This window comes from Patiria miniata, unplaced genomic scaffold (genome assembly GCF_015706575.1).
Source record: "Patiria miniata isolate m_02_andy unplaced genomic scaffold, ASM1570657v1 HiC_scaffold_3, whole genome shotgun sequence".
Lineage (NCBI taxonomy): Eukaryota > Metazoa > Echinodermata > Asteroidea > Valvatida > Asterinidae > Patiria > Patiria miniata.
The window spans coordinates 40,032,703-40,043,996 of NW_024037069.1; the positions used below are offsets into that span (position 1 = coordinate 40,032,703).

General features: G+C 40.3%; 1 protein-coding gene across 1 annotated transcript in view; it reads left to right on the forward strand.

Moving 5' to 3' along the window:
- LOC119738335 (ubiquitin carboxyl-terminal hydrolase 7-like) overlaps positions 1–11,294 on the forward strand; it is a 42,221-nt gene that overhangs the window by 25,215 nt on the left and 5,712 nt on the right. The window contains exons 20-33 of the mRNA XM_038213185.1: positions 258–357; positions 828–920; positions 2,462–2,529; positions 2,994–3,094; positions 3,630–3,783; positions 4,735–4,802; positions 5,552–5,660; positions 6,367–6,444; positions 7,327–7,427; positions 7,874–7,973; positions 9,010–9,126; positions 10,291–10,362; positions 10,578–10,626; positions 11,244–11,294. Coding sequence (XP_038069113.1) covers positions 258–357; positions 828–920; positions 2,462–2,529; positions 2,994–3,094; positions 3,630–3,783; positions 4,735–4,802; positions 5,552–5,660; positions 6,367–6,444; positions 7,327–7,427; positions 7,874–7,973; positions 9,010–9,126; positions 10,291–10,362; positions 10,578–10,626; positions 11,244–11,294 — 1,261 coding nt within the window. The remainder of the gene's footprint in view (positions 1–257; positions 358–827; positions 921–2,461; positions 2,530–2,993; positions 3,095–3,629; positions 3,784–4,734; positions 4,803–5,551; positions 5,661–6,366; positions 6,445–7,326; positions 7,428–7,873; positions 7,974–9,009; positions 9,127–10,290; positions 10,363–10,577; positions 10,627–11,243) is intronic.

The following is an 11,294-nucleotide window of genomic DNA, read 5'->3' on the forward strand; positions in this document are numbered from 1 at the left end:
GGCAACTTATACAATTGGAACAACACTTTGGATGTTTTTCATGATCAACTCTGCTACAGTCAGAGCAAAGCTGTATCAAGTGACATAAACAGTCCCAGCCAGTCAATCCTGCTTTATGTAGGCAGGGAGCTCTTAACTTTGAACAGTCACTTGATTGACATTGACTGATTGGATGTGCTTTGTTGAAATTTGCCAGCCAGAGAGGAAGGAGTGTTAACTTGATTGCAACTTTGTTTTTTTTTCTTTGTGACGCTCAGATACACGACATTGCGGATGGCGAGATAGTCTGGACAATCTTCCTAGAGACGCAACTTGCTGAGTTTCCCAGCGCCAGTCTGCCTAGTTTTGACAAAGAAAGTGAGTTGCAGTAAAAAAAAAAAAAAAAACATTTCCCTACAAACATTTCTGACCAAATTTAACCCTTAAGATAGGTGCTTATCATCAGTGAATCTTAGATACATGTTGAATGTGGAGGGCCATACAGAGTGATTTAAATATGGGCTAGGTCTTTGAATTGATAGTTTTATTGAGTTCCTAAAAACCAAACTGTAACATTGAGCAACAGGTTGACCGGATTAGAATATAAACTTACGACCTTGGAATGCTATAATTGTTTATTATGAGTTAGAGCTAAGTCAATTTCACATTATTATTGTGCATGATTTTTTTCCGCAAGGAAATCTTCGAAATTCTTCTATTGACTATAATTTTGAAGTTAACCTTACCATATCCACAAATCATGGTTTTTTTTTCGTGTTTTTTTTTTCATTTTTCCTCCGGATTGTCAACCTTAACGGCCTTTTGTCCACGCTTTTTTTTTTTTACAGGTGATGTCTTATTGTTTCTCAAAATGTACGACCCCAAACTCAAGAGAGTATCTTTCTGTGGTCACATCTATCCACCCATCAGCACCAAAGTCAGTAAGTAGCTTTCCCAAGCCATCATTTTAAAGTAAAAAGCCTTCGCATGCTGATTATTTTTTTATATTTCCACTTTATGTCCATTTTTGAGAGCTGCAATGGGAGACACACACTGCATTTACTGGTTCATGCGTGTATGTTGCAACTTTTCACTAAAAAAAACCAAACATACATGAATTCTTTATCAAATGGCATTTTTGGCATCAAAACACATTTTTTCCCATTCCCACACGTGGAAACATGTTCTTTCTCATTTGGCATGGGAGGCAATAAAACTAACAATAGGACCGTTCACACGTGGTAGAACGGGGCAACAAAATTGGCCAACCGGCCAGGCAGGAATGCTCCATTGTACTGTGCTTTTGTTATGTTAAAGGTACAGTCCATCATTTGTAATTTGTGCATTTTGTTCGTTTGAAGTGACAAAAGTGCTCAGGATCTACAGAAGGGTGCTGAACAACTAACCTGATGAAGTTTCAGCTCAGCTTTAGATGTATATTTCGAGAAAAACAACATTCTAAGATCTCGATTCAAATCAAAAGTTGCTGAATCATGTTTTGAATTGGGCGTGAATTCAGCATCAGAGACACGTTCTCACTGAGCCGATCGCGCACTGATCCAACGAATTATAGCAACCGCGCGCGTGCGTCGTGCCAATCAGCTGGTGCCAATGCTTGCACGCGCTTCGCCGAATAACAAAACGAACTACTAATTTGAATTTCCTACGGTGCTTCTTAAGAAGCACTGTTGGAAAGGCCTTCTTTTGTTGATTTCTTCAAAATGACAGCTTGCCAGAAAGAATAATTTCACTGGGAGTTTAGTCCCCTTACTATCTTTCAACCAAGTATGTTTTTCAACAATAATTACGCCAGTTACTTTTTGGATAGCTGCAAATGATGGACTCTGGCTTTAAGTGATATGCCCCATCGTTCACCAGAGTTCCAGTGTACATCACAAAACGTGCTCACGCACCGTGACTGCGCGCGCTACTGTATTGATGCAAAACAGGAACACGCGCAGAATGGGGCACGCGGGGGAATGGGAAGATTATGAACAATAATGGCATACCTTCCCGTTCGGACACGTCAGAACGAAAAAAAATGTCTTTGGTCTTGTCCCTTACTACCTGTGCCATGTATGGTTGTCATTATCATGTTGACCCAGCACTGGGCGTTGGCTCCGCATTTTTCCTCACAGATTTTACCGTCCATCACAGATTTGGAAGCTTGCCTACTACCTACTGCGCGCGGTGCTATGCAATCTTTGCCTAATACAATGGCGACACTGGTATTCTTGAACTTAGAAAAATACTTATTTCAAGAAAACATTCTTGTCTCACTCCCCAGAAAGTTTTTCTTGGGAGTGAGACGAGAAAATGGTTCTTCAAACAAGAATTAATTTCTTAAAATAAGAAAGGTATTCAAGAAAACCATTTTTAGCAGTGCGGATGTAGGCCGGGTTACTAGCTTTTATACTGAATGAGCCCTACTGGGGAATCAAGAATGGTTTGTTGATGTCATCTTGTCTCATTTTCGTTTCAGGTCAACTACTACCAGTCATGTGTGAAAGGGCAGGCTTGCCACAAGGGACTTCTCTTGTACTGTATGAGGTGAGTTGGATGGACGTATCAATAAACTATGTGTGTGAACTGTATGGGGCAGTTTGCGTATTTCAATAATACCGTTTAGTGACAACACATAAAACCAGAACATTGGATTATTTCACTCAAACACTCGGGAGTGTGGCCTAGTGGTTAGGATTCGTGACTCATAAGCAGAGGGTCAGGGGTTCGAATCCAGCTGCTGGCCATGTGTTGTGTCCTTGGGCAAGCCACTTCTCTCCTACTTACCTCTCTCCACCCAGGAGTATCAATGGGTACCAGCATTAGCTGGGGAGTAACCTGCGATGGACTAGCATCCCATCCAGGGGGAGTAGAAATATTCTCAGTCGTTTCATGCTACTGAAACCGGAGATAAACGCTGGCCTGACGGGCCACATTGGCTCGTGACAGACTGTACTTTTACTTACTTTACACAAACACTCAATTGGTGATTTTTTTAAATTTCATTTTAGGAGGTGAAACCCAACCTGACGGAGAAGATACCAGACCTGTCATTACAACTTGACAAGGCCCTGGATGAGTTAATGGACGGTGATATTATCGTCTTCCAGAGGTAAGATTCCGATCATGTTTGTTATTATTAGCTTCAAATATTCAGCGTTGTATGAAGGAATTATTATATTTGGTAGATTTTCACATAACAATATTTCATCATGGTAAACAGAGCGGGTTGTTTCAGAAGAATTAATTTATTCTAGGCATTGTTAGGGTTATGCTTTTTTCCCCCCTCAAAACACCATAACATTTTTCGAGAGAACTTGTTCAAAACTACTACGTACGGAAATGCACAATTCGTTTGGGATACGTTTAGTTTTGTAAACTTTCACACACTGTCGGCTTTAAACAAAATTGACTGTCCCAAGAGTTGAACAATTTCAACTTCTGCAATCAATCGGGGTGGACCTGTGGGAAGAGATGACATTGTGTGTGCATTTGGATCATCTATTTTATTGTGAATAATTATTGTGGGTGACATGAGCATGGTTGAGCATCTTGCTTGATGCTGCCGGGTTGGTCATGGCGCAAGCAAATCACAAGTCGAACTGAACGCGGCTTATAACGACTGCATCTTTTGTAATTTTCTCCAGGGACGACCCTGAGAACTCCCAGTATGAGCTGCCGACGGCGAGGGATTATTTCCGAGATCTGTTTTGGCGAGTTGACGTATACTTCTACGACAAGAATAATCCCACGGATCCTGGCTTCATGTTGGTCCTGTCACAGAAGATGAATTACTTCCAGGTCAGTCATAACATCCCAAACATGATTTTTAATTCCAGGTCGATTTTTTAATTGACTTCTTAATTTTGACCTGCTGAGGTATTGTTCTGTTTTTTGGATGTCTGCAACCCTCTGAAAAAAAAGGCTTGTTGTTTTGGGCGCAAACTAGTAATAAACATGGCCTGATTTATTTTTGGTCAATGTCTCAAAGTGGATAACTTTTGTATTGCTCGAAATTAGCAATTTAGGTGGCTTACCGTTTGGTCCTAAGTGTTCTTACGCGAAAAGTCTGCGTATTTAATAGAAAAGGAATCCGTTTTTTTTAGGATAAAACTCGAAAAGAGCACGGGGAATGCGTCTTTAACCCTAACTCCCTAGGCATTTTTGCTAGGATGTAACCTTAATCCTGCAAAATCCTCCAATTGGCCCCATGGAAAAATAGCAGATAGCCTCAATCCTGCAAAATCATCCATTATTTCTTGAATGTGGTTCTTGGAGGAATGACCACTGCTTCAATCCTGCAAAATCCTCCGGCTATGAATGTCAATATGTTGAGGCAGAGCCAGTGACATCCTGGAGCAGTACTGAGGATTTCAAGCATAATCAAGGACTAAATTTATGCATGGCTGAGCATAAACAACACAAGGTCCGGCCCAAGACCTTGATATAGTGCGTCCTCCGAAATCAGCAACGCACTTTGGCCATGTAACCTCAATCCTGCTAATTCCTCCAGTTTGCAAAAAGCATTTTGGAGGATTTGGGATGGTTAGGGTTAATAATGAAGAATTCGGTGAAGGCACCTTATGGAGGTATGATTCTGAAGTATTATGTCCCGTAGCCCCCCCCCCCCCCTTACACTCTTGGCCCAACCCCTCATAACCCACCCCTCCCCATCCCACCACACCACACCATATAGCATTGTGTCGGAGTCCAGACAGATTTCAAGTTTCGGTGTTTTCCATATTTCACCAGATTGCCAAGGCGGTAGCAGCTCAGTTGGACACAGATCCCATGTTGCTGCAGTTCTTCAAGAGCCAAGGGTGAGTCTAAAATACTGATGTTTTTATCGACGAAAATCTCAGGGTTTTTTTTTTTATTAATATACATAATATGTATTAATTTAATATTTGCTACTCATACATATTTTGGGGGTTTGCAATTTCAGAACCAGTTTTTCATTTTTTTTTCGCCACATTTTAAGTTTGGACTAAACGTTGTGACTGCAACCACAAGAGTTTGATCCAAAAAATAATGTGCATTCTGAAATCGTTGTTAGTAGAAACAAAACCAACTCAAGTTCTCTTGTAAGGGATTTCTCTTTATCTGCCCTCTTTAAATTATCAGCAGTGCTAAAGATTATCAGTTCTTAATATCCATGGTGATGATGATGTCGTATGCTATGGCGATCTCGTTGTATTGTCCATAAGCCAATGTCTCGCTGGGTCCTCGGTCAAGTGAAGGGCTGCGATGCCACCAGTAAGGCCAGAGAGTGGGCAGTCATTGATCATACGGCGCATCGTCTGGGGTTCGCCACAGTCACAAAGCGGAGATGAGATGTAGCCCCACTTATATAGGCTGCTGCGGCATGGCCCCGCGTAAGTTCGAAACCGGTTCAGGAGACACCATTATTCCCTGCACCTGGATGGTGGGATCTGTGACCAGGAACTTGTTCAGGACTTCAGTGTGGTCTCACCATCGGATGCGCCATGGTTCTTCTGCAGTTAATATCCATGAACAAAGCAGTCTTACCTTTAGCTGTCATTTTGTTATGTTTTTAATAAATCTCCAGTCACAGAGATGGTCCCGGCCACCCACTACGCTGTACATACGACGGGACTCTGAGGGATTTACTGTCAACACTCAAACCCAGACAACCCAAGAAGCTCTACTACCAGAAGGTATGTCACTTTGCTTTTTATCTGTGCTTAGCCCAAACATTATTTACTGAGCAAACACAGTTACCAGCCGAATTTGGTAAAAGTTGCTTTTAGGACCCTATTCCTACATGTATATAAGACAATGAAAACCCATTTTTATGCTTCAAACTCACCTAAAAAGCTGGCGAAATACCACTCTTATGTTTTCCATTTCATCTAGACAGCTGGCAGTTAAACCATGTTGAATCTCGTCAGGATTAATTTTGTGGAAAGAGGGCAGGGTTTTGATTTATGAGGGAAATAACGGGGGAAAACACAACAACAAAACACAAGACTTGAAAACTTCAAAAGCACTTCTCTGATTGGATGGTGTTTTTGTAACTTGATCTCTGATTGGTTGAGAATGATAGAGGAGTAGGGTTACTAGGAAGAACAGCCAAAACCACGGGCTGACAAGCAGGAAATGTAACAGTTTGCACATCTTCATTTAAGTCCTTTTTATTTTTTGGCCAAAAAAAGCTTGAAATTAAAATTTGTGACAGCAGACACATGTTGCAGAGCTGGCCAAGATGTGGTTGTGCCATTTTGGAAACTCTTTTTTTCTACAAGTATACACACTTTAGTCCCCCCCCCCCTAAGATTCAGTAATATTTTCTTCCAAGTATTTTTTGTTTAATTTAAAAGTTGAAACTGATCCTCATCTTTTGTTGCATCTTTTCTTGCCCAGCTGAGCATCAAGATAAACGAGCTGGAAAACAAGAGGCAATTCAAGTGCTACTTTGTGAATTCCAAGCTCAAAGAAGAGGTGAGATACCATGGGAAGGGTCTTGGTAGAAAAACAAAACAAGGATTGGGGTCTGAAAATACAGCATGTTGAATATGGGACATGTGGATGTTGTGCACTGTGGCCCGGATCTTTAAAGGCATACAGGATCATTTGCTTGAGTGCATTTTGTGCGTCTCCAATAATAACACCACTCATAATCCAAAGAAGCATATTCAAAACCCAACCTGTTGAAAATTCAGTGGATATTGAAAACCATACACAACGTTTTATCACAAAATATCGTCAATAGAACTCTTTATTTCCAGCAGTCAGTCAACTGACTGATCATTGAAATCACCTTCATTTCTTGATTTCTTCTAAATGACAGCAAGTTAGACGGAATAATTATTCATGGGGTGTTTAGCACCAGTGGGATCTTTAATCCAAATAAGCTTTTTGATTATAATTCACTAGGTTACTTTTGGGATAGATGCACATTTAAAAGTGTACTGTACACTGTTGGCAAAATTTTCGCATTTCTGAAAATGAAATTGTCTTGAAGAAGTTTGATTTTTTTACAAAATTCCCGGATACAAATTTTTATGGTGACTAATGACTTGCTTAAAGATTGATAAGCAAGCAGCCATTGGGTCAGTGTATGAGAGGACGTCTTAAAACAAAAAATGCATTGCTGGATGGTTACATTTTTTAGGCATGAGAATCTTCCTGTTTAAACAGGAATTCCCGGGTTTCTTTGTTACCCACATTTCCGCGTTTTTATTTGTTTTGAGCCTGTTTGGGGGCTTTTTTGCCTGATTTCACATTTTTTTCTGTTTTTTTTTTCACAAGTTTCCTGTTGTTTTTCCTTGAAATTCATTCTCATGCCTGTATTTTCCTTCAATTTCTCCCCTCTTTATTTAGGAGTTAGTCTTGTACCCTAACAAAACAGACACTGTGAGGGATCTTCTAACAGAAGCCAAGAAGTACCTCACGCTAACTGAGAATGGCACCGGCAAACTTAGGTGAACGTACATACGTGTATCTTTTTTAGGTTTTCCCCAAGCTTCATATGTATGGCCTTATGAAAGCAGTAATTAGCGTTAATGTTGTGCAAACATGACCCAAAACTGAAACTGACCCGACCCAAAACCGACTTAGGGTCGGGTCGGGTCGGGTCAGTGTTTCCATCATTTTAGTCGGGTCGGTTTTGGTTTTGCGTTTGTGATTTTCGGGTTGAGTCGGGGTCGGTTAAGCCATCTTGTGAAAACCTGAATAAACCGAGAAAAAAAACCGGAAAAAAGCAAAACGGTTCACAAATTCACGCAGTGCAATATTATTGCAGAGTTACTGTGACAGGTACGACCAATGTCAACCCACCGCTCGAATGTGAAGCATCTTTTGCATGTTACTACGCACAATGATGCATATTTTTAAAATGTTTTAAAAAAAATGCTTTTCTTTCTTTCAGGTTACTGGACGTAATCAGCAACAAGATCTACCAAGAACACAAGGAGGATACACTCCTGGACCATCTCAACCCAGCTGGTAGCAAGACATACAGGATAGAGGTGAGACTCCTATCTTCACTTTAGACCCACGTCAAAATACAAATGGTTCATTAACCGTAGAATGGTTACAAAACGATAGCCTCACCAACCACTTCAGAATGGTGTGCCAAGCGGTTCTCGCTTCACCGCTCACAATTTGCCATGGGTTTGAAGAAGTTCTACTTGGCCTATTAATTCAGTGGTGATTCTGTGAATTACGTCGCACAGAAGATAGAAATGGTTTCCCAATCTTCTTGAGTTAACCATTGGAATTCTAGCAAGTGCGCGCCAAAGATTCAGTAAAGTCCCCTCACAAGTCTCAAGTCAATGCACAAGCTACTCAAATGAATTGCAGCAAAATGTATTCCTTTGTACTTGTTCCCTGTTCTTTTTTACCTGACTTTGATTCTTGATTTGACATGTGATCTGACTTCTGACCTGACTTGTGATTTGACTTGTGATCTGACTTGTGATCTGACTTGTGATCTGACTTGTGATCTGACTTGTGATCTGACTTGTGATCTGACTTGTGATCTGACTTGTGATCTGACTTGTGATCTGACTTGTGATCTGACTTGTGATTTGACTTGTGATTTGACTTGTGATTTGACTCATGATCAGACTTGTGACCTGACTTGTGATATGACTTGTGATCTGACTTGTGATTCGACTTGTGATCTGACCTGTGACCTGACTTGTAATTTGACTTGTGATCTGACCTGTGATCTGACTTGTGATCTGACCTGTGATTTGACTTGTGATTTGACTTGTGATTTGACTTGGGATCTGACTTGTGATCTGACTTGTGATCTGACCTGTGATTTGACTTGTGATTTGACTTGTGATCTGACCTGTGATCTGACTTGTGATCTGACCTGTGATTTGACTTGTGATTTGACTTGTGATTTGACTTGGGATCTGACTTGTGATCTGACTTGTGATCTGACTTGTGATTTGACTTGGCCTTAACTCTGACAGTGACACATTGACAGAGTTTTACAGTGATCCTGAGTTCTGCCACCATATAAAGTTTCCTTATGCCGTTTTCTACCCCCAGGAGCTTCCCCTCGACCAAGTCAACCTAGAGGACGGTGAGATGCTGGTCTGTGCAGCCCATTACCACAAGGATCTCTTCAGTACCTTTGGCATGCCGTTCCTGCTGAGAATTAAAGAGGTGGGTCCAAACAGTGCAAGACAACAACAAACTATTACAACTGGAAATGTAGAGTGATGAAGTTTAAAAGAAAAATTCTCACGAAAATCAAGAAATCGTTCCATATATTTGAAGGATCAACAGCGAAGTGAATGAATTGTCAACAACTTTTTGTTTTGGATTGTTCGCCCTTTCATCATAAACCAATGAGGCAATCATTATCCACTGTGTGAGTAGTCGATAGATCACACTGTGTTCCAAGCAGTCAGAGCTAGAGAAAAGGAGCAAGTTCTATCGAGGACCATCGGTCAACTAGTGGTTGATTTGTGACCTAAGTTAAGCCCAACTATAAAAAGTAAATGCTGGTCGAAACATCATCATGAAACTTCGTGGTCTTGGCTCCCAACAGTGATGCCAAAAGACCTTGATAAGTTGGTCCTGAGTGGTCAACTAAACTAGTCCAACTATGGGCGACTTATTATATTCTGAATGTGCACAAACCGGTAGCATCTTCGTCATCAGCAATGCATTGGAAAGTTCCTCTCAGTGGTCTCAACCAACTATTTCTTTGTAACCATTGAGAGGGTACCTGTGCACAGAGCCAAGTGTTAGGTTCTGGCAAAGATAGTTGCAGTCCTTCTGATTTGGGGCATGCCATCGCCCCCCCACGCCATTGCACGCCTAAAAGCTTACCGAGAAGTGCAAATAATCGCACGCCTGAATCCCTCTGTACCGCACACCTGGGCATACATTTACAGCATAATTATACTTCTGTGAGCTCTTGAAATGGCTTTACTGTAATCCAAGATGGATATTATAAAAAAAAATATCAGATTGTTCAGTCCCAGTTTCAACCACGGAATCACACGCCTAGAAGAATCACACGTCTAGAAATATCACACGTCTAGAAAAATCACACGCCTAGAAATATCACACGTCTAGAAAAATCACACGTCTAGAAAAATCACACGTCTAGAAAAATCACACGCCTAGAAAAATCCAGGTGTGCCTTTTTCCACGCGAATGTGATTGTAAAATCAGAAGGACTGTTGTTGAGCTTTGGTTCATACCCATAAATCTAGCTCGCACTTGCTCAGAGTTGGAACATTTGGGGTCATCCGAATGCTCTTGAAAATTCTGCGTAAATGCAGAAATGTAAACCGTTATACTTCTCACTTCTTCTAGGGTGAATTGTTCTCAGACGTCAAAGAGAGAATAAGGGAAATTCTGGATATTTCCGAGAAGGAACTGGAAAAAGTAAGTCTCGCAATTTCTTTTCTTTTCCTTCAAAATTAAATAAGTAAATTTTAAAAAACCCTTAAAAACGTCAAAATTGTTTGTTTCTGGGCCTTGATATTTGCAGTAATAAACATAGAAACTTCTACCTTTGCCTTTTTTTGAAAAATTTTAAATAAAACTGTGTGCGTTTTTTTTGTTTTTTGTATTAAAACATTTCTTTGGTACAATTTCAGATCAAGTTTGCAATAGTAGTCATGGGCAGGCCAACGTACATCTCGGAAGGTAAGGGAAAAATTAACACCGTCATTATAATTTTTAAGATATTGTGGATGTTCAATCTGTTGTGATTTCATTCAATAAACTTTATTTTTTATTAACTGAATCTATGAAAATATTAATAGATTTACACCCCCACACCATAGCATGCCTAAAAGCTTCCTGAGAAGTGTGAATAATTGCACGCCTGAATTTCCCTGGACCTCAGAATCACACACCTAGAAAATCACACACCTAGAAAAACAACACGCCTGGAAAAATCCAGGTGTGCCTTTTTCCACACGCCTGTGATTTTCATATCAGAAGGACTGGATTTATATGTATTAAAAAGAAATGCTGCTTCATAAGCTAGTAACCTATTGCAGTGGCTGCAATATGTGCCACAGCACCTTGTCAACCCTTATAAGGTGCTACATAATGGGTCTCATATTTCTCATATACTTTATTTACCTTTCTTTAATAATAGACATAATAACCAGCGCCTTGAGTACCTAATTGTTGGTAGATACGTGCGCTATATAAGACTCTGTTATTATTATCATTATTAACCTCATAAACTTGTATCTGTTAAAGCTACAGAGATGTTCACAAAGTGTCTTCTGTGTTTCTTTTTGTTCTTCTAGAGAGTGACGTCAAAGTGAATATTAAGGATTTCCAGCCGCAAATACACAGCA